Below are 23,885 nucleotides of genomic sequence, written 5' to 3'. Positions count from 1 at the left end.
GGTCTCCTATCATGCTGAAGAGTTATGCTAATTAGAGTCAGCTGATTTAGTGCATGGTGGTGGAGCAAATACATGGGCAGTCTTTTTACTCTTTGAAGCCGGGTTACCCACCTCTGGTTGTAGCAACAATTCTAAAACTTTTTCAGTGATTGGCGGTTGATTTTTCACACAGCTCATCAGTCCAAAGCTTAGTTGTCCTGATGTCCCAAATTACCTGAATCCACCCTACGTTACCTACTTTTTCTGCAGAAAGCCGTCAGTGGTAAGATAGATTTATATAGCCACATTTTCCATGTCCGCCGTGGAAATGTTACTATAATGTGATCGCTGTCTTGTACGTTAGCAGGTTTTTAATGTCTGTCACTGGAGGGCGTCCTAAGTAAAAAAAAAAAGAAAAAATCAGGTTAATAAAAATAGTTGCAATTTTAAAGTCGTATAGCTGATGGTTCTCTGTGCGAGAGTACAGTGTATTGTAGGATGCTGGATGTTATGGGTTTTTAAGTTTGCGGGTCTTGTTTTTCCTCTCGACTTTGTTGTGTAGCTACATCTCAGCCGTCCGATTTTAATTCAGTTATTTCATCCCTAATTATGGCTAATAAGTTGTGCCTGTCATAAGCGAACGCACGCTTTACATTCTAGTCTGGAAAAAAAGATATGGAAAAGTGCCTAAAAATGTACAAACGTTTGTCACTGGGGTGGTACCATGTAGGTACATAAAATTGTACCCTTAGCCAGCGGTATATAATTAATCTGTACTTTTTTGCTGGTACTTATAAGCCCCCAAACATCATTTTGCTTTAGTTGAGGGCAGGCTGCATTTGGGAAATGTGTTCCTTAAAGAACAAAAATATACCTCCAGTGTATCTTTATTTCTGAGAAAGCGGTGTTGCATTGTTGGTTTGGGTTTATGTGAAGCCTGTTCTCTCCTTGTTGTGCGCTGGTCCTGTAATATTGATTTTAAAAAGAAAAACCTACATACATAATTGTGTTTTCTATACCACCATAAGTTAGTAGAGTTGCAATAGTTAAGATGATGACTACTTGCAGTGTTGCCAGATTGGGCGGAGATAGGAAACCTGATATGTTTATGAGCAATAGGGAAAAAGCTTTGGGCGGTTTGTCATATACTTTGGGCTGTTGATTTATTTACTGCCATATCGTCACACTAATCATTTATATCTGTTGGTGCAGTGCACGCTTCATGCTGTTTCATGCGCTCACGCACATCCGGACGAATCTCATTCCAAATGAAACAACGTGAATAGCACGTCCCGCCGTCGGCAATCTCAATCGCAGCTCTCATGTAATATATACGTGATGCTTTTTTGTATTTTACAAAAAAATTGGCTGGTTCATCGTTTTCAGATCTGGCAACACTGCCACTTTGCTCCAAGCACTGTCATGTAAAAAGTTTTTTTCACTAGGCCTGCCAAAAAAATTGTTTCATCCTCACTGTATCTTACACAGCATGAGGAAATAATAGGCTACCTAAATTTATCATTTGCCTGCGTGAAAATGAGTTTGATCAGAGCGCTAAAACATTTGCTTATTCCATTCCGCTTCTGTTGCAAGTTTCATCATAAAATATGAACGATAGATTGTGCTATTATTGTGAGCTGGTACATTATGAAAAATCAAGTCCGGAAGTTTCTTGCTGTATTACCAACATTTCGGGAAAAGATGTGGAGGAACCTGAGTGTGCGACTTTCTGATTTTCATTGATTATGCGCCCTTAGTTTGCACCTCTACTTCACTGCGGTCACGCCATCTGCAAAAATATCGGTCAAGATATCCGCACTAAAATTTTTAGTGCGCAGTCTACATTACTGTTTGCAGTAACCCGGTAGTGACGCAAATGCACTGCAGATAAAGTTACTAATTGCGCATTCAATTCAAAGCCACGTTTAAATTATACTTGGATAACCTTGGAAAAAAGCCAAAACAACAAGCTATCAAAACGAAAAACATCTGAAAAATGTTGCCTAAATTCCAACTTTCTGCCCTGAGCATCCAACTTTCATTTGAATGAAAAATGTATGGAAATTGAGACAAAGTATGTTTTTTTCTTTTTACTTCATTAAAAAAAAATTACTTTTGTTTTTTCTTTTTTTCTTTTTTTTTTTTTTTTTTACTTCTGATGATGTTTCCTTTCTCTACTTCATAGGCTACTGTTTTGAAATATATGCTGTACTTGTTGAAAATGTAATTTGTTAAAATTCAATAAAGTTGGAAGAAAAAACTTCAATACTCTAATAAATGAATAAACCAATAAATAAATACATTGAAACGCAATACTCCAAAATGGCTATTAAGGCAAATACCTCGCCAGGTATTCATGCAATGGATTCCATGTGTTTTTACTGGAGGGATTTGGAATTATGGGATGATAAAATCTACAAGATGTAGCAGGGCCTGTTCTGTTTTTCTCAGTTGATCCCCCAGAGACAAGCAATCCCAGATTTCTTCTAGCATAGCTTTCCCCTTGCTAATCCATCCTCAGATCATCCAGGATATGCACTGAACAGGATCATGCAGCAATGAGTACACTAGTTTATTTCATTGAAGTCAGTGTTAGTGTGTGCACTGCTTATTTTCCTTTGCATGGATGTTCAGTCTCACTTCATATGCCAAAAAGAAAATCTGGGACCCGGCCAGCGTAAAATTGCATCTCTTCAGGATGGACGTTGCTTTTACCAGACAGTGTGTGCAAACCTACAAAGTAAAGTACTCCTACCACACACACACACAAACACACACACTAAATTAATATTCTTCCTACAGAAACAGATGTGACAATGAATATGAAAGATGTATGACTGGAAAAAAGAAATAGATAAGTAATTAACCCTTGGTAGAAAAAGCATATTCGAATCAAAGCTTTTATCTGATGATATTTTTTTGGATAGACTTGTTTCTCAACAACATTCCCATACATAATTGCAGAGATTGTGCTTGTTCAATGTTACCTTCCCTGCCGATGCACCATATAGATTCAGTACAGTTCTCATGCATGGACATACTTAAGCACTGAGATGAATTCAAAGCTCCAATCTCCACCCTTGTTAATCCTGACACCTTACAAATAGTGGATGATTTATCATCAATATTTCTTCAATCAAGCATTCCTAAAATGTATTCCTAATTTGACCAGACCTATTGCTTATTATAGACCGATATGAAGAGTTGAGGGGATGGTAATGATCAGCACTGTCACTCTGCAGCCTGTCATTATGAGGCCAGATGGCATCGCAACATTCAGTCCCCTCCCCCACTACAATCCAGCTCTTGCATGGTCCTTTAGAAAGGCCTGTAAAACCTACTATTTCCCCCCCAACAGCCACAGACCCCATACTGAGCCAAGTTTAGGGTCAGGCTTGCTATTGACCTTAATGGATGTCTGTTTTGTCTCTTTGAACCTCTTCATTGTCTTGATTGACTTGTTCAGTAGAGGCCAATGGTACTTGTGGAATTGTGGGTGTTTATATATATATATATATACACACACACACATATATATATACATTTCAATAAATTTAAATACTCCTCTGCCTCCCTCCCATTCCTCTACATCCCACTTCACAAAATGAGCAGTGATTTAAAGCTAAAGGAGACTATTTGGAGGAAAGTCGTTGTAGCAAGCTGAGTGCCACCGCTCGGTTAATAGACGAGAGTTGTTTCAGGACGAGAATGCGTCTTTTTATTTAACGGCCGCCGCGCGGCTTTCGGTTTCGTACAAAACACAATGGTTGCTGCTGACTCTCGGTCAGCACTTCCTCCGTCTCCAGTCAGTCTCCCTTCTGCCTCCGTAGACCGCCTTTTAAGCGCCCAGGCTCACTGTCGAGGTAATCAGCACATTGTCAATCAATCAAACAATTAAACATCGGTGCTGATTAGTAATCCCCAACAGCTGTGGCGCAGAGTTCCGAAAGCCGCCCCGTCCACTCTCTCTCTGCAGCCAACGCAAAACCACGCCCACCCTACCACAGACGTGTCTAAGATTATTATTTAAGTAAAATTCATCTATCTGTGTTATTGTGGGTAGACACTGAATAAAGATGTTTGTGCGTAGGCTTACTATTCAATAAATAGGCTTATAAACTGAAAGGCCTATAAACGTCTTCTCTACCTAAAGTTTTTTTTAAACCACAGGTGGACTAATACAAATATACAGGTGGACTAATACAATTTTTTTTTTGTCACACACACACACACACACACACACACATATATATATGTTTACCACTGTCATTAACAATTTCCAACTTTGTGGAACTGAATAACTGACTTTTCATTGGCGTTTTAAGTTTTGACAGAAAAATATGAATATGCACCAGTAACATGGTCCTCAATACATTTAACAAATAAAAATAAACCTGGGAAAGGGGTTCTTGATATGTTCCTTAAATGAAAGCAAAGCATTAACCAAATAATGCACTGAACACAAGAACTAAAAAGATTACATGTAAGCAGTCTTCTGTGATTAAAATGGTCTGGATTATTTGCGTGTGAATTACATGTGAGCTAATATCTCATGATGAGTTACATGCAGTGGTTATGCTATATGGTAGTAACACTATGCTCTTGATTGGCTTGCATTGCTCTGATGACCTGTTTGCAGTTTAATGACTCTGATAATATACACTAGAGCAGTGGTGTCAAACTCGTTGCCATGGAAGGCCGTGTGTATGCAGGTTTTCATTTCAACCAATTAATGCTGCCTTAATTGAGTCCAATTACTCATTCAGCCATATGCGTTTAACTGCATTGAAGCACAGAATATAAGAAAATGTTTATTTAGACAATGCGGGTCACCAGAGACGTCGGGTCACCATTGTGCACATACCTGCATCCCTAATTCAGCAAATAATTTAACTAATTATATAATCAAGATCTGAGGCTGGAATGAAAACCTGCATACACACGGCCCTCCATGGCAACGAGTTTGACACCACTGCACTAGAGGGTGCTTTTGTTTTTGCGTGTTTTAGGTTAGGAATTTGAGTTTTATGATCTGTTTTAAGAATATAGTGTGTTAACACATGGATGAATTATGTGTTGCCATAAATTACAATTAATTTATAATGAATGACATTTTTAAGGCAGCAATTAAATGTACCATTTCAATTATTTATCTAAAAAATGATGGCCACGCTTTATTCAGTCTATTGCAACATTATTTTCGATGAAATATCCTCTGGTTGCCAAAATTTTTACATAAAATCTTCTCATGGAATAAAAAAAGCAAACCAATGAGAGGGGCCTGATACAAGATGGCTGCTTGACCAAAGAGCTCTTAATTCGTCTACCGCCATTCAGTGGCACTTAGCCGTAGTTTTGATATAAGTACTGATTAGAAACTTTAGTAAAGTGATCATAGGGAAAAAAGACAGAATGTCAAGAGGAGGTTTCCAACCAGGCAAACAAGCCTCTGAGGACCACACACAAGACAGGTCTGACAATAACAGAGAATAGGCCTACATTGCGAGCGACCCAACAGGATCTTCCCTGAGCCAAAAAAACTTCGTGTTCATTTTGGAGACTGTGAATGGAAACCCCTTCTGGGTTTACTGGAACAGTCATTAGTTCACAAAAATTAATGTGAGGATATTCAACAAAAGCTACTCACCTGCTTTAACCTCACCCTAGAACATCAATTTGGGTCGAAACAAGTGTGCCTCTAACTCTGACCACAACCACAGCCAGGGAGTCCTTCAAGTTTCGATTCCCTTTCTTCAGTCCAGAGATACAGTTGAGGCCAAAAGTTTACATACACCTAGGCTAAAGACATTCAAACTCAATTTTTCACAACTCCACACATTTCATGTTACCATACATTTCCTGTGTTAAGTCAATTAGGGTATCTACTTTATTTCCATAAGAGGTCATTTCAAAATAATAGCTAAGAGACATTTATTTCAGCTTTTAAGTACTATATCAGATTTTCAGTGGGTCAAAAGTTTACATACACCAAGTTGCAGAATATGATGATACTTCTGTGGATGATATACAGCCATATTGTGGATGAGCATACACAGGTTTGCAGTTTTATGGTACAATGGCCTGTAGGCCTTTTTTTTTTTTTTTTTTTTGCAAAATACTAATTTGCATAAGCGCCATTAAGCCAAATCGTATGAAATTCCACAGGAACCCTCAAACAGCTTCCCTCTAACAGTCCTAAAAAGTGCATCTTCTCCTTAAAGATAACCAAATATGAATATGTAAAAATTGTGGAAAAGATATCTGACCACACCTCCTTTAAATCCAGCCACTGTTCAAATTTTGGAAATACAAACTGAAAAGGGACTCATGTAGATCATGTGTATCTTATTTTGTGAACCATACCACCAAGGTGGCCTTACAGAACCTCAAAATAGCTATATTCAAATCATTGCAGATACGCCCTAACATCCAATAAACAACAAATTTGGTATGGGTGATATCTGGATAAGGTTTGTAATACATGCAATCCAAGTATAAGTTACAATAAATTTTGGCTGAACAACAACAGCTTTTCTGATAGAACTTAGTTCAAATACACAGACTGCATTCTATCTCTGTCAGAAGAAAGGACTGAACCTTTCACAATGCTTGTCTCCATCTCCCATTGAAGCATGCAGTGCACCCCAGCAACACAACTGTGGTATGAAGGCAACTAACTTGTTGCACAACTTAATTAATATTTTTGCAGACATTTCAGAAAGATACAAATTGCACTAAATGCTCTTTGGTGCTTGGCCCCCAACATCGCTGCTTGCAGCTGTAATTGTAATAGTTCTTCAGGGGTGCTGGCCTTGCCTTGTTTTTTTTTTGTTTTTTTTAAATAATTTTTAATAATATTGTAAAATGTATAATATAGTAAAAAACAAAAAAAATTGTATGTAATTCTGCTATATTAAGGCAGGACATATCAAACAATGTTCAGTAGAATGTTTAATTTAGTAAATCATGCATAAATATACACATTTCAGTATGAGTGTTTTATAGTAAATTATTTTACTATATTATTTTTATTATTATTAGATGTTCAGATATGATTTTTCTCTCTAATACATATTTGACAATATACCAATTATTGCTCCTACAGTATGATGTGTTAAGCATAAATCTTTAGTTCGGGCTCAAGAAAGAATAAAATATTCTGGGAATATTTACACATATTTCATATATTGTTTAAACAATCCAAAGCCTCTTAAAACCACACATGTTATGTTTGAGGCCTACAGATATGTCTCGTGGGCAGCCAACCTATGACCATCAGCTGACTGGCTGAGCAGAGCAGAGACACACATCACAGAGTGAACCTACAAATTTGCTGGAAGGAGATGACTTCCAACAACAGCTACTGGGAGAGGGATTACTGGCCATTACTAATTCTGGAATGTAGCTCTGAGGCAGCAGTCTGGCCAACACACTGGAGAAGAAAGGGTTGTAATAATAATAATAATAATAATAATAATGATAATAATAATAAGCTTGTGTCACTTGTGAATTAAGAAAGAAAAGAAGTATGGCACAATATAATAACTGATCTTTGTGTATATAACTGAAATAATGTTATAAAATTGACGTGTTCATTACTGTGCCCCCAGGAAATATTACTGTACAAGCTGCTTTAGAGTTACTCTAAGTTTAATTTCTTACTTTAGACCACAAATCCCTAAATGCCCTGATACCCCCAATTTTTAAGCCAGGAGCATCCTGTGTTAAATCCCAATTGCTTCACACCTTTTGATTGTCATACTTTTAGGCTAGTTTGAATAAGAACTGGTCTCACATGTTATGTCACACCCATGCTGGAATGCTAGTAAGCCAAAATGTGTCACCATGACTTTTTAAAATATTTCTTCAGAGGATATGCAATGCTAAAAAAACATTTATAATTTCATGAAATATGAAAAGTGCCTTGGTAATTCTTTTTAAAATTAACTGAGTTTTCCCAGTGCACCTTCACCACCAATTTGTATTGTGGCACCCAATCCAGCCAGTGTTTATTTCACACATCTTGCTCTTGGTTTACTGTGTCAAGATGGGAATAAATTACAAGTAGCTACTGGAAGCTGGCTGCCAATGTCCCTGGGTTTCAAAAGTGAAAGGGACAATCGAGAGAGGTGCCCCACAAAGTGATACGGTCAGACTGCCAGGCAGAGCTATTGAAAGCTAGGCTGATTGCACAACAGTTATTGGTCGTCCAGTGCCAGTGCATGAATGGCAAGTAGAAAAGCCCTCCGCAGCCCCATGGCAACAATAGCACTCTGTCCTCACAATCAAGCTGATTAATGCCAAGGAAGCTTTCCCACGCTCCTAAAAACAGATAGACAACACTAAGCAGTGCAGTTAGAACATCCCAACAAACAGGCAAACAGGGAGACTCTTAGTGTAACATAGCTTCCTTTGCCTGCCTGATTCCAGATGCTATTGACATTGGTGGATCTCAACTTGCTACTGATGTCAACACATCATATAGAAAACACAACTTATATCTGGTTAGAGGTTTTTGGAGTAAGAATACCAAAACCTGTTTTACTTAAAAACCCTATCTTTCAAATATATAACATGGAGAGAGATGCCATATCTGATCAGTAATGCCAAGAGGAGGGCTGAAATAGTAATTGCAGAATGCCAGTAACATTAATTAACTTCACTCCACCAAACCCACACTGTTCAGCAGCAATCAATAAACAATTCAGTTATTCAATAGTTAGATTTTGCAAGTTCTGTGATACACAACAGATAATTTACGATACATTGAGATGTAAGACAGTTTCTTGCTTTTAAGAACTAGGGGTTTTCAACCAAAATAATGTACATGGTTGTTTTCTGGAAGAGAGCAAGATTGCAGCCTATCGGATAGGACCACTGTATGCCCTTCCCATGTGACTGTCATGCCATGTGATAGGCTGGGAGGGAGGGGATGCAGCTTGGCTAGGAGGTAAGGAGTGGAGTAAAACCCAATAATGTGGAATGGGGAAATTAGCCCTCAATCTGAATTCATAGCAGCAACACAGTGTCAATTCCTGCAAAGCCACACACAATGAAGGTAAGCAAGAAATAGCTATTCTTTCTCCAGTACAATCTTGAATGGGTCCTCATCATTTTACCAGCAAGGATAAAGGATTAGGAAAATGAAGAACTGTAAGGTAGAATTTTTTTGAAGAATGTATAAATGTTTTATCAACCGTTCAAAAAATGTTATCTTCTGTAGTTTTATTTAAGTGCTTGTGCTTTCAATAAACATTGAATATGAAATTCATAATGGAGAAACGGTGCAGAAGTTGTACTTCTTTTTGAACCTACTCGTCTCCAGCCACTCCTTGTGTGGTAGTCCGCTCAATCTACTCGTTTTATTTTTAAAATAAAAAAATACACCTTGGGACATATCTTTGTGAACTGAAGATGGGGGTGCATTTGGCATAGGGTTTACAAGTTTCGTTGAAAATCTATGTTTAAACTGGAAAAAAGTAGCAGATAAACTCACAACTGTAACAGCAACAGTGCCCAGGACATAGGTTTTGTGATTGGGACCTGGGGTGGACACTTCATTTTCAGAAGTTCTGAAGAGAGTATCATCTCAAACCAGAAGTTGTATTTGTCTTTTCTTCCCATCTATACCAGTTCAATTCCCACCCAAATGATAAGTTTGTACCAGTTGTACAAAAAAAAAGGAAAAAAATTGGGATAGCTGGGTATTTTTTTATTATTAGCTAAATGATTAAACATATTAAAATATTCTTGATTTTTTTTTTAATGAACATATATCAGCTAGATAGGCTGGTGTATGTCAAAATTTCTTAGGTAGCATATAATTTTTCATGAAAAGTCATTTGCATTGCTGTAGCACATACTGTAATGTACATCTGGCTTTGTACAGTCTGAGAATATTTACAGATGTATTTACAATTGTATGTGCAAAAAGACTGTGCAAATAGGTAGGTAGTAAACCAACTAGCTAGTTAAATGGAATGGGTGCTTGAGTTAGCCATCCATCTTGGTGCTATACTTTCTTCTATGTCTAGTATAAACTAAATAGTAAATAACAACATAAGTCAGAATAAACAGAAATACATTGAGCTCCATAAAGTTTGGGACAAATGGCTTCGCAGGGGTTTTATACAGGTATGGGTACCTAAACTTGAAGGATCATGGTAAACCAGTAAATGCAGATGTAAATGACATGAACCGACAAGGCCGCGCTACAAGAAAGCTTTTAAGTTGTCTTACAAACATCTGGTAGCTGGCAGGCTCCATGATTTTATGGGAAAAAAACAAGTGACTCATTGTGACAAGGACATTTCTGATGTGGTTTCAAAGTCATAAATAAGCAGTCAATATTTTATAGAAGCATAGCCTTCAGTTGGCTAATTAAGAGCTAGCTGGTAAGCTAGCTAGCAGTTGAGCTGTCAAACTGGCTAGCTATAACTAGCCAGCTAGCTAGACAGTATAGCAGTTGTATTGTAGCTATCTAACTAACTTTTCTGCACAATACAAACATTTTGTGGCAACGCTAGAGCACTAGGAAAGGCAGACGTGATGTAATTCACAAATCGGTGAAACGTGATTTTTTCTGTTGCTCGACAACGAGAATGGAGGTTGCCAAAGTTGCCAGAAGTCGCCAAATTTGTCGCTAGTTGCTAGATAAGATTTTTAGTCACTAGGGAAGGTCAAAAAGTCGCTAAATCTAGCGACAAAGTCGCTAAATTGGCAACACTGGTTTTACACCAGTCATACATAGCAACTATTTTAATGTCTTGACTTCCATGATCTGTCTGTCTCAAGCTAATGTAGGCCTATTTGTTTTCATCTGATTTTATTTAAAACAAGCGCGAATCCGCAATAGCTGCGCCCCCCCCCCCCCCCTTGGTCAATCGGCCTGAAAGTTACTCAGCTCTACCTTCGGTCATGACCAACTTCCATGCCAAATTTCAGCCTCTTGGGGTGAAAACTGTGACCGCTATGGGATGGGACACTTTTGTGGACCAACCGACCAACCAACCGGCCAATCGACAGACAGAGCTATATAGCTGCGGTCGCAGGTAATAAAAATTTGTCAGGGCTTGGTGCAAATAACATATATTGTTCTGATTGGTCAGGGCTTGGGAATGTGAGGGCATGCTGTCGTCTTTTTGGAAGATCCACCATGATTATTTTACAATACAGCAACTAAAACCCAATGTAGTGGTGTAATTGCGAGTGGGAAGGCTAATGGCATTACCTCTGCTAGCTTGCAAGCAATAGGTTCTTAATCAAAGGTGTTCTTAAATAGGTAGCGAGTCAGCATTCTAAATGACTAATGTCACCAGCTGAATAATAAATAAAAAGTTAAGCAAACGTTTGGATAATGGAGCAAAATAAGAGCATTTTCAATAGCTTAACGTTAATTCCTGGATACAGCTAAGTAGACTGTTCAACAACCCTGCTAGCCAGGAACTGTTAGTGTGTCTTGTTGAACGCTAGCAAGCAATAGGTTCTTCAGAGTTGTTAACTAGCCAATGTTATCTGGTTAACGTGCTAATATAAGTAGCTAATTTCGTGATAACCAGCTGAATTTAGCAATATGTCCTTTTTGTTTAGTCGCACTAGCTAGCAAGTAAACAAGTAAGTTTTCATTTTCAATAAATGTCATTGTATTTCATTGATATCTCCTTAAAAAAACTTACATGAACAACCACATAGTTACACATTGTCTCCAATAAGGGGTCAATATGTCCAAGTGACACCAGTTCCAGACCGGAAGTGAAATGATGCAGGCTTTACACCTCCAACAGTCTTTGCAAATGTTAGGGCCATTTTTTGATCCCAGTCTGTCACTGTCTGTGGTACAATTCAAACAGTCATTGCATGCAAAGGATATGCGATGAAGTACTAAAAATGACTATTTTCATTTACATAACATTAATATATCCCAAACATTATGGTGCCCTGACATGGGCAGCTATGTTTGAAAAGTGCTGTCATTTCTACATGGTGAAACCAAAGTGTATAAAAATACCCTTAAATAAAAGCAGAGAATGTGCACTTTGTGAATGATTTGATTATTAATCTAAAATTGTGGAGCGCAGAGCCTAATCAAGAAAAAAAATGGTCCCACACATTATGGAGTTTGTTGTTTGTAGCTAGGTATCTATTTATCTACCTCTCTGTTGGTGTGGGTAAAATGATAGTATATTTATAGAATGGCAGATCGGTGCGGGCTGGTACGAGATATGTTAACACAAACTTCAACAAAATTTCTGTAACCTAGCTGAAACACTCTTTGAGACATAAAGGCTCAGCTACAATGTGGCAGTCAAAATGATGTCACATCCTTTCTGTTTGATTCTAGTAATCCACAGATGTGTTGCTTTTAATATTGGCTTCCCCTTGTTGTTTAACATTTTAGCCTTCAAATCCATGAATAAGCCCATGGATAGTTTCTTTTAACTAATTGGGTGATGTTAGGCCTCTTAATTCTGTTCAGCCATTGACAGTGTTTCTGCTCTGACATGACATGAATGCTTTTTAAAAATTATTTTATATTTCTTTACTATGGTGTGTGGTTAGCTTTGTAGATGGCCTGCTACCGCCAAATTGTAGAGGAAGAGATGGAGCATTGCTGAATTAATTTAAAGGAGCCAGACATGCTTCAGTAACGTGGAAACAGGAGTACAACAAACTTGCATACAGTATTAATATCATAATCATAGAACTAACAGACATTAATATCCTAATCATAGAACTAAACAGATACCATATCTGCTCAGATAATATTAATTCCTGCTTAGAATTCATATTGCATGTGCTTTGTGTGGAAAGGCTTGAGGGCCCCACAGAGTTATAGCAGCTGAAAATCACAAGGAAGATATCTTTCAGCTGCGTAACAGGCTCATTAATGAAAAACACCCGAGGCAATGGCTGACTGTGGCTGACCCATGGCCCAATTATCCGTCTGCAAAAAAAGAAAAAATCCATTAAAAACAAAATGCTTGATTTTAAAAATTTTTTTATCAGGCATCAATATACAAAGTTGCCTGGAGCACATATTCCCTTTGGTCAAGTCAAGCTGAAACTGAACTTTGAGCATTAGGCATATAATTCTTTCAGCTGCAGACAATTAGGTCAACTTGAACTTGATACATTTTCTTGATATTTTCTTAATTTTCCTTCTCCAGTCCCAGGGCAAAAACAGAGGTTAAAGGATCAACTCTAGAATGGATGCCACCAGGAACCAGACAGCGTTGCAATACAGTGGAAGCAATGACCTTTGGGACAATGGCAACCTCTACAATGTCACACCTCACAACCCCACTGGCAACATGAGCCTTGTCTTTGATCCGGTCACAGACAAGATTGTCAGTGGCCTCACTATCATCATCCTCTGCACAACCATGGTTTCCCTGGGCTGCACCATGGAAGTTGCAAAGATCAAGGCCTATGTCGTTAAGCCCAAAGGGGTGGCCATAGCTCTGGTAGCTCAGTTTGGCATCATGCCCCTCACTGCCTTCACTTTAACCAAAATCTTCCAGGTGGGCCCTATGGAAGCAGTAACCATACTCATCTGTGGATGTTGTCCAGGAGGTAACCTGTCCAATCTTGTCGCTCTGGCTCTTGAGGGTGATATGAACCTTAGGTAAGCATGCTGACATATTAATCCCTTACATTCTTCCAGAAAACAGCAGCTCCTCCCCTCACTCTCCAACATATTTGATATTAGTACTTTTTAATTTTTTATTCTTTTTTAGTACTTTTTATTTGAGAAATAGCTTGTTTGTTTGAAACTACTTAAACACTTCTGTGAAAGCCTTCATCGGACTTCAATATAACAGCCCAAAAACAACACTAGTGCACATTTTGAGATAATCTTCCCACATAGTGTTCATAGTATTATATTAAATAGTATCATAGCATTTTATTAAACAAATACAAATACAATTGCCAGCCCTAATATGTATTCTTAAAATGCATTTTTGGAATGGAAATTTTATTTGTGGTTCTGTCAGTTATCGATTCAATAAAAGGGTATGCACAATTTTAAAGTCTGTGACCTGGTAACTTTACTTCAAACATAAATTTAGGATATTGCTTCTCTTTGCTGTAATAGGTATCCATATGAAAATATCTGCCTTTGATTCCATGACTAAGAACACAAACAAATCCACCCATCCATCCATTATTAAGTTATTTAATCCTTATACAAAGCCAATAATGTCTTGCTCCACACAAACTTTGTTTCCCTTGCGATTTGGTGGCGATTAGGCCCTTGGTAGTGCTACGATAGGCAGTTGAAATTGCAGGTACTATGAATTCATTACTCCTGCACTGTTTGACCTGGAGACTTGAAAACAATGGAGGTCGATGTCCCTTCTCACAAAGAACTAATTTGCCTGAAAGAACCATAAGATCAACATATTAGATTTTCTGCCATTTAGAATTTTGAAATTGACCAATTAGGACAAACTTTGGTAATTTACCTCACCCCACATACCCTTATACATGCATTGCTTTTCTAGTGGTTATGTCAAAATATGGCTGAATGATGAAGGCTTAGGCCAATCCAACCACATAGTGGCAGCATGATAAAGATGAAAATGTGAAGAAACATTCAGAAATTCATTGCTGTATCAGACAGGTCCCTAAGTTGATGATTCCAAAACCATAGGCATTAAGAAAGAAAACCACAAAAACCTGCAGACACTGTGGCTGCTTGGGAATATAGTTAGACAATTCTGGCCTAAAGATTTTAAAACAGCCTTGTTGCACGGTATTAAAAATCACTTAAATCCTGGATTCAATGCAGATGACTGTAGAAGTCTAACAAACCAACTCAATGTAATTGTGCTTGAAATTGAAAAATATGATGCCCTTGTGTGCTTACAGCTATAATATTCATAGGTGCTAACCTCTGTTTTTCTTTCTCTTTCTTAGCATTGTGATGACCACATTCTCAACTATAATGGCATTGGGAATTATGCCACTTCTCCTTTTTTTGTACTGCAAGGGCATACCCAACATGCTGTATAATGTGCCTTATTTTGGCATTGTAATTGCCCTGATCATGTCCATATTGCCCTGTCTCATTGGTATCGCCATCAATCACTGGGTACCACGCTACTCCCCAGTTGTTAAGAAGGTACAGAATCAGTTCCACGTGCACCTATTCTTTCCCCTTTAAGTGAGGAGCTTGTGGTTAAGTTAGGTAATGTGCCACTTAAGAGTTTCTTTGTAGGCTCTGGATAAAAGGGTGCCAAATGAATGTAGTGTAGGATTAGTAATTACTAGTAGCATAACACACCAATAATGACAAGTAATTACTACTAATAATTCCTAGTAATGCAGTACTATTGCAGTATATGTGTTTTAATGTGTCCCATATAATTCCCATTTAATCACTATACAGAAGTTTTTTGAAGCTTGTAAGGGTATTTAAAAAAAAGAAATTTCTTCAAGACATTCTCTGTTACATAGCCATACAGATCATGATGTTGAAGGATAGTTGCATTAGCTGGCTATCAAATGCTTAATAACAACTGTTCACGTGAATAGGCAATGCAAATTTTTCTTTTGTATTCTTTTTGTGGGTAACAAGTTATATGACTGCCATTTGTTCCAATATACTTTAGTTTAATAATTTCAGAGCTACACAGTTTATTGACAGATTGAACCAAAAAGCAATATACATTGGATTTGGTGTTACAACTAAAGTTTAGTGTAAGCAGCTTAAAGAACAGTGTAATTGTGTTTTCAAATGCATTATGATCATCAGGTGATATTTATTTTTGATTAATCTAAGGCCCTGTCCACACGTATACGGATTTTTCTGAAAACGTAGTTTTTTCCCCCTTAAAAAAGAATCCTATCCACACGACCGGCGTTTTGAAAATATCTCAGTCGAACAGGAGAACGCTGGAACGATTGCCGCATGCGCAATACACCAATTGCCATGGTAACTCATGCGCGAGTTGACGTCATGACGTCAGCGTTTTCATTAAGTTCCGTTTTTCTTGTCCACACGAAGGCAGAAACCGGAGTTTAGAAAAATCTCCACCTTGGAAGGCGTTTTCAAAAAGCTTCGTTTTCAGTGACCTAAAACGCCGTTTTCGTGTGGACGAGAGGCCAAAACGGAGAGAAAAAACTACGTTTTCAGAAAAATCCGTATAGCCTACGTGTGGACAGGGCCTCAGAATGTTGCGCTTACTTTTTCATTATTATATTTGTATTTACACATGTTCCACAGGTTGGACTCAGCCTCTTATTGATTGCAGCTGTGGTGATTGGTATCATAGCAGGCATCATAGTTGGGGATACAATTTGGGTGGTCATATCACCCAAGATGATTGCCATGGCATCCTTGATGCCACTGATCGGTTTTCTACTTGGGTATATCATGTCTTGTGTCTTTAGGGTCAAAGAGAGGTAAGTGAACAGAATATTTTAATATTTAAAAATGTTCATAAAATACTACTGTGAATGTCCACAATAAAACACATAATTGTTTAAAAGGAAATGCAGTGGTCCAACAAACATCTAATTCAAATTAAATTGCAAACAAAAAATAATGTTACAGATAAATAAACCTAATAAATGATCATGTTTACAAACGCATACTTAAGTATGTTAGTCCCACAAGGGTCCTTTTTATCCAAAAATTCTGTTCATATAAGTGCAAATAAGTGGTATGATTCTTGTATATGTGAACACGTGTCAAGCTGTCTATTCAGGCTCTATTTCTGGAGTAAAACAGGCAGATAATTAGTGCCCCATGTATTAAATAGACTGAACATGTCTTGGGATGGTTTGTTCTATCATAGTAAGTTTTTACAGTGTCACTGTAGGTGTAAAACTTAATTACATTTAGCATGAACGGTGACTAAATTCATAGTGAATATTGTCATGTTTGACAACAAAATAGCACCTATTATTATAGGCCTATTCATAATGAAAATACTATTCTTTTGACATATTTCACATGTCACTATGTTATGACTGACAATTTATACAAAATTCATATATTTGAATTGACTGAGACCAGAATGTGCTCAGATTTATTCTGGCTACCGCTGTAACGTCCAGTGAGGTACAAAACATTCAATCTCCTTTCACAGATGCAGGAGGACCATTGCAGTGGAGACCGGCTGTCAGAACATCCAACTGTGTTCCACCATCTTGAAAGTCACCTTTCCACCAGAGGGCATTGGAGCCCTGTTCCTGTTCCCAGTTGTCTACATCTTTTTTCAGGGCCTCGAGTCTCTGCTCTTAATCATTATCTTCAGGTGTTACAAGAGGTTCAAGCCAGCAGCTGAGGGTTCGTATCTTCAGACTCTGTGTTGTGCTGTATGTACTCCACACACTCCTTTGTGCTGCTGAAGAATGCTTACATGGAGTATGGGTGGTGTAGACGAAATATATCAATATTTGTCTGATTTGACCACCTTTTCAGAAGAGTTCCAAATGTATGTCCAAATACATCATCAGAAGGCAAACTTGACTTATTTATCTTCTTATTTTAAATCTCTTACAGAGAAACCTCCATATCTGGTAGTGGAAGGTAAAGTACAAGAAGTGAAGGCACCATAGATGTGGCTGAGGCCCATAAGGACTTCTGATTTGGCCCCTCTCGATATTCCACCAGGTGTGAAGACCAGAGGACTGTCGTAAAGATTTTTTTTGTTGTCTGTGACACTCAGCTTGTCCAGCTTGGTAGTTTTGTTAGGTACAAGAGCACAGTGTGTCAGTCCTATTTCCAGTGTGTAACATGCAACTTTATGTCACATGCCACTGTAGATTGCTTCACTTTATATTGCCATTAACAAGCCTGGGACATAACTCTGAGGCATTGGTCAGCATGGTGGATGGTAAGACAAAGATGGGCTTTCTTCCCAAAAGGTGCATCTGGACCTAATATTAAATGTCTACCTCAATGAGATTTGCTGAGAGAGAACTCAAGATTTACTGCTATCTTCATAACATAATCCATTAGCAAACATTCAAACCGCCATTACTCAGTATTCAAATGTTCCTGTAATCCATTTATTTTCTGAACTTGTTATAATGTGTTTTGACATGTAATGGTTTGAGATAAAATAAAACCATTGCATTTTTTACTTATGAACTACTACGTATACTGTGAGAGATAATGTATGTACTGTGAAAGCAAAAACACAGTTCTTTGGCATCTGTTAGGCAGACAAATTGTTAAAATGCGGCATTAAAGTCATGCAACAATGTGTGTAGTTCACTTAGCATTCTCCCTGGGCTTTCCCTCTGGCTAGCAGCTATTGGACTCATAATATAAAAATACTATTACATTCCATTTTTAGATTGGGCTTCCTTTGTATGTGCCTTTCAGTAATTCACAGTGGTTGCTTAACAGTCAACAATTTCTTCCACATGCATTAAAGAAACTGAAAAGATCTCTCACAATTAATATTTTTCTTAGTTACTCTTTTGATCAATGGTTGCAGGACAACATGCCTTAATTTATTACATTCACTTGTGCCATGAAGCACACACCAGTGATGGTTATCTGCTACTGTGTAGGCTCATATTCATAAACAGTAAATGGTACACATGATATGCTTGTGAGTCCATATTTAATCAGTAGGTGCTAGCTGATTGCACAAATTAATGCTGTTTTATATATTGAACCGTTATCCTACCTAAGTATTTGTAACAAGTTTTTTGGATGTAAGATTATGTATATGTTGATTAAAACAGGTGTCCAAGGACTTTCACCCGATTGTATTAGCACCCATATATTTTAGTTTATTTTGACTTAGAGCTGATTTGTTTGAGTCAAACTAGTACATTTTAGAAGTTAAATATGCAGATTATATAGCCATCACTTGTTTCAACCCCTTTATTTTAGTCATATGTTTAAGATAGCTAAATTGGTTGTAGCATTCTCTTTTATATGCTGAATGCATAAAAGGATGGTAATGGGAGTTATTTTGCTTATGGATTTTAATGTACAGATAATTAAATATTAAATGCTGGATAGTGCACCTTGTGTAGTATGCCTCTTTTATTGAGAGATTTGTGCAAAAAAAACAACAACCCTACATAATATTTTTACTTTAGAAAGCAAAAGAGAACACAAAAGTATATGAGTATGATTTATCATGTATACATTTCAACTTTGTGGCAATCTACACAATTATGGCTTTTATATATGGTGTTTATTAATTTATATATAATGTTCATTAATCCATAAAACTACAGTATATATAGTTATACGGGTTGCTATAACCAGAAGGAAATAATAGCTGGGTAGCACCAACATAACAAAAGAAAAATATTTAAAAAATGAATAGGAGGCAGGATAACTTTACATATGTGGGGGTAGATAGAGCTGCTGGGTAATGCAGTTCCGTGCTCTGAAAAACCACCATCATTGTGAAAAGTTCTGTCATGACTCTCTGAGGAGGAGTGTTTCTGGGGGTGAGAGGCTGAGAGGACCACCTGGACACAGCTGAGGAGCTACAGCTGAGTGAGAGTGACTGACAGACTTGTCGCGACAGGACCTTGAGTGACTCTCAGAAACAGATTGGGAGTACGAGTGGGAAAAACAGGAGCTATCTGAATGAGACTGCTCTTGACATGTAGAATATGTATGTTCGGTGTAACGGGAAGAGTCAACTGTGGGCACTGAATAATGTTTCCTGTCTACTGCAATAGTGCCATGAATAAAACCCCCCACATTCCAAAACAACACTGTCATTATCCGAGGCCAAGAACAACAGCCATGGGGATTTTATTCAACAGGCCTCTCTGACAATAGGTTATAGTTATCTCAAGGAAAGTATTGATTGAAACAAATGAAGACAGACAGTGAGACTGAGCAACTAACCTTCTTTTCGCTGCTTCTGAAAGTTTAATTTTCATCTCACGGATTCCTTTCACAGGTGGCTTATCAAGAGAATTTCTCAAATCACGGTGCCAGGAAAACTCAATAATCATGTGGGAGCAGAGAGAGAGATTATGAGAGCAGGGATCTGATTTTACACCCACTGGGAGTTGATTGCAATCACACCCAATCACTCAAAACCAGAATTGTAAGTAGAAGGTGATTTACTACGTTGACTGTGGATAACTCCATATTACAAGGGAAACGAGACAGCCTTCAGAACCATAAATCACTTGATAAATAGATTACTGGGATACCGGAGACATGAAATTCCAAGTCTTGCCAACTTCAGCATTGGTGAGGAGGAGAAACCTGTGCTCAAGTAATGTATTTCAGTGACAGGCTCAAATTGAGTTCCATTTTGATCTTCAATTAAATCTAATTTTGGTTCAACATTGGCTGCATGAATATCTAATCAATACAAATGTAGTGTTCATATTGGGATAGAATTTTAATGACCAGCCTACCCTTAATATACATTTTTATGTCATTCTCTTATTTAACTTTAAAATATATGTTAGGTTGGTGTACATGCATACATTAACACTGAATATCTAACATTAAACAACAACTGGTCATGATTCTTAAAAGGATTTCAGTAAGGGATATACAAGCTCTCAGAAACACCAGTGTATAGAAATGTGTGTTTGGACCGCCTGCCAGCCAGCCAAACCGGTACAATGTCGGATGTAAATATATAAATATATATATATATAATGTAAATATAGAACACAACAACACCAACATAATAGTAGCTCTTAAGACACCCTATTGTAAGTATTGATTCTCAGCTGAGAAAAGGCAGTTGATTGTTATGGTATTGGACAAAAACCACTGCTGTTTTTAAAGTGCTGCAATATTTTCCTAATTAACTTTCCCTAAGTTGATTAAGGAACATGCTGCATGTTTTGTGGGCCCAATGGCCTCTGTTCCACCGCTAATAAAATGCACTATCTGCCTTCAATGGTGGGAGTGAGCTGAAGAAGTGTTAACCAACAGCATGCCCTTTGGATGTGGGCACAGCATATCCTAAATTAAAATCTGCACCTTATCTTTTTTTTCCCTGTGCGCACCTGGAAGCAGTTCTTTTGCAGTGGGAGGGGAGATTCTCAGATTAAGACACTGGTCAATAGACCATCGACTATGCCTCTGCCATAAAGACCCCTGCATCTCATGCAGGCTGATGTTCAACCTCCCCACCTTTCCATACCTCTGCTCCGCATCCTCCACTGGCTCCCTGCTGCAGCTTGCATTAGATTGAAGACTCTAGTACTAATCGTCTCCCTCCTACATGCAGGCTATGATCAAGCCCTACACCCTGGCTCAGCCACTCTAGTCAGCCAATGCAGGTAATCTCTGAGGGAATCTAGTGGGTATTCAAGATCATGACCTCTACACTGCTGCCAGAACAGTGACTTGCCACACACTGAAGATTCTTCTCTTCAGACAGCACTTGGACTAAGCACCTACTTACCCAGCACTTACAGTAAATGAAAACTTCACTAACCCTTTTACATAGAGCTTAAACTTAGAGAAAATTGTGTGGACAGTGGTTATCTTTCTTGAGATATTTTCTTGCTAAATTCATTGATGGATATGAAGCTACTATCGTGTACTGAAATTCAAAGCACTTTTATAAGTCTGGGAAATAAAGGTGTCAAAACTTGGTTAAAACAAATAAGCAAATAGCTTTGGTTTTCTCATGCATCAATTAGACTGTTAAAATGAACTATTAATATTTTCATAGAAATTTCATTGCAGCTTGCCATTTGGATAATGTTTGGACCAAGGTCAAGTTTTCTGGACAAATTATGCTTATTATACATCTGACTTTCAACAGGATTACACTTGTAAGACAAAGTCAGGTTAAACAACAGTAAATTTAAAATGCTGCAGCCTTTTACTGAAAAAAATTGTTCTTAATCACTAATAAGTAATTAAGTAATTATTATGAAATACTGGTTCTCTGCCATGAAAGCCACAGTCAATTACCTGATAATGGAGTTGAGATGGGGGCTCATCTGCCAAGTGAACTGCGAGAATATGTTTTCCACAATGAGACAGTTCCCTGTGCAGAGTGGAGGACTCCTGTCCAAAAAGGGAGATTCTTTGAGGGGTCCCACTTAAAACACACACCTTTCTGTCTATAGGCCTGTATGGCCAGCAGGGGTCTCTGTGGAGCTGAGAAACACACTACACCACTGAGTTCATGCATTCAGCCTTGAAGGCTGAAATTTGGATCAGTAGGGGGCGTGGGTTGGGGGTTTTCAACAAAAATGGGTTGGGGGTTTTTCAAGAAAATATGGAAATGAGGCATGAGCAATCTCAAATAGACTATCCAGAGGCATGGCACAGAGAAGAGAGGAGCTTGTGTAGCCTGCTAACAGCAGGGCTTATACTAAGTGCTAGTATATCGAAATGACTGTTAGGAGGAGATGACAGATTTTGGGACTGCGTTCCCCAGATCACCACGCATAGCAATCAGGAAAGCATCTTCTTACCCCCTACCCACATCTCCCACACAAATACTCATAGGCAAGCTCAGTGATCACTCTGAAACCAAAAACAAACCACGACACTGACATTCTGTGACTGTCTGCTCGACCTGACCATTGTAAAGTAACAATTCAAGTACAGACAACAGTGCTGTACCCTCCTGTACATAGAATACCATGTATTGCCTCTCAAACTCTTCCTCATAAACAGCAACCTCTGCAAGTCTAAATCATCAATTCTTACAAAAGAGCAATATGCCTCTTACTTCCAATACAGGAAGTAAGAGGCATATTACTGCATAGACAACCTTCTCGAAAACTTAACTGCTTAAGTGAGGTTGGCCCCTTAGTACTGCACAAACACTTATACATTTCCTCTCACAGTGGGGATAGTAAATCAGTGGGAGGTGTAGTGAAACAGGAGTACCTGATGAAACTCACATGATGAAACAGAATGACACACCATGAATCCAGGTCAATGCATCAGTTTCACCAAAATGCCTCAACAAATTCTGTATGCCTCTCTCTGGTGCAAGGGTTCAACTCATGGCCTTACTTTATGTGTTAGGGTGACAAATTCCTTTCTGACATGACTCTCAAGGAGTCTTTCGTTGCAGTAAAAACATTCTTAAACCGAGTCTGATTATTCAGATAAGTTTCAATTAGGCTACGTTTACACCGCAGGTCTTGATGCCCAGTTCAAATTTTTTTCCCCTGCATCTGATTTTTTTGTCCTCCTGCTTATAATTTCTTTTAAAAGTGACCCATTGGATGTGAACAATTTGTTGAGTCGTTGATTGTCAGTCGTGAGCACGCATGTCGAATATTAAATAATCGAAAATCATTTTTTTAGTTGCTTTTTAAATTCTAAAACTATTCAAAATAAAAAAATCACTAAATGTTACCAAGGCAACTGCTCTAAATAGGAAAAGAATTGGCAGGTGGGGCTTGTCATTCACATTATCATCAGTTGAAAAGATGGCCAGCTTGCAAATGAATGCCATGACCATGACTCTGAAAAGCTCAATGAAAACACTGTTCAAAAAAATATAAGCTTCCCAAACATTGAGGCCAAGGGATCACAGCAAACAAGCATCCAAGTCCATAGTGAGATCTCATCAGTGACAGCTGTCCAGCTGAGTCCACAATAGATTTAATTACTAAAATATTAATTGAAGACATGCTCCCCATAAGCATGGAGGAGGGCAAAGGCTTTTTGGACCCATGGGCGTTTGTTGAGCCTGAATGTAGCCTACTGTTGTGATGTACTGTTGTGCGAAATACATCACAGCTTGACTTGAATGTAGTGAAACAGCTGCCTCTCTCTGTATCATTCTATCCAAGTCTGACAATGTTGTGATAACCATCTATGTACATACAGCACTACCTACTGGATCTTACATGACTATAACTTGACACTTCATTGAAGATTGATCCATGTGTTAACCTGTGCAGTCAGCAAAGGAGCATACAATCATTCTTTAAAAAAATATAGCAATGCTTATTTTTTAATT

General features: G+C 38.1%; 1 protein-coding gene across 2 annotated transcripts; it reads left to right on the top strand.

Annotated features, from left to right (window-relative positions):
- Window positions 1-89: 89 nt before the first annotated feature.
- On the top strand, window positions 90-18,974 carry LOC135250559 (hepatic sodium/bile acid cotransporter-like). 2 transcript variants are annotated; one of them, XM_064326979.1, is made up of 6 exons: window positions 90-262; window positions 13,146-13,603; window positions 14,899-15,103; window positions 16,208-16,386; window positions 17,076-17,275; window positions 17,492-18,974. In XM_064326979.1, exons 2-6 carry the CDS (start codon window positions 13,185-13,187, stop codon window positions 17,545-17,547), a joined length of 1,059 nt encoding a protein of 352 aa, XP_064183049.1. In that variant the 5' UTR covers window positions 90-262; window positions 13,146-13,184; the 3' UTR covers window positions 17,548-18,974. The 2 variants fall into 2 exon arrangements, with proteins under 2 accessions (XP_064183049.1, XP_064183058.1); XM_064326988.1 differs by lacking the exon at window positions 90-262 and adding an exon at window positions 8,899-9,037.
- The last annotated feature ends 4,911 nt before the right edge of the window (window positions 18,975-23,885 follow it).

The sequence above is a fragment of the Anguilla rostrata genome, chromosome 1 (genome assembly GCF_018555375.3).
Source record: "Anguilla rostrata isolate EN2019 chromosome 1, ASM1855537v3, whole genome shotgun sequence".
NCBI classification, from domain to species: Eukaryota; Metazoa; Chordata; class Actinopteri; order Anguilliformes; family Anguillidae; genus Anguilla; species Anguilla rostrata.
Note: the sequence above shows the minus strand (reverse complement) of the source record. Positions and strands in the feature narration are given on the sequence as shown.

Excerpts from the sequence above, each read along its gene's own strand:
- LOC135250559 (XM_064326979.1), top strand. The coding sequence starts at position 13,185 with ATGGATGCCACCAGGAACCAGACAGCGTTGCAATACAGTGGAAGCAAT. Across the intron at positions 15,104-16,207 it reads ACTCCCCAGTTGTTAAGAAG|GTTGGACTCAGCCTCTTATT; the intron begins GTACAGAATCAG and ends CATGTTCCACAG. Across the intron at positions 17,276-17,491 it reads GTTCAAGCCAGCAGCTGAGG|AGAAACCTCCATATCTGGTA; the intron begins GTTCGTATCTTC and ends AATCTCTTACAG.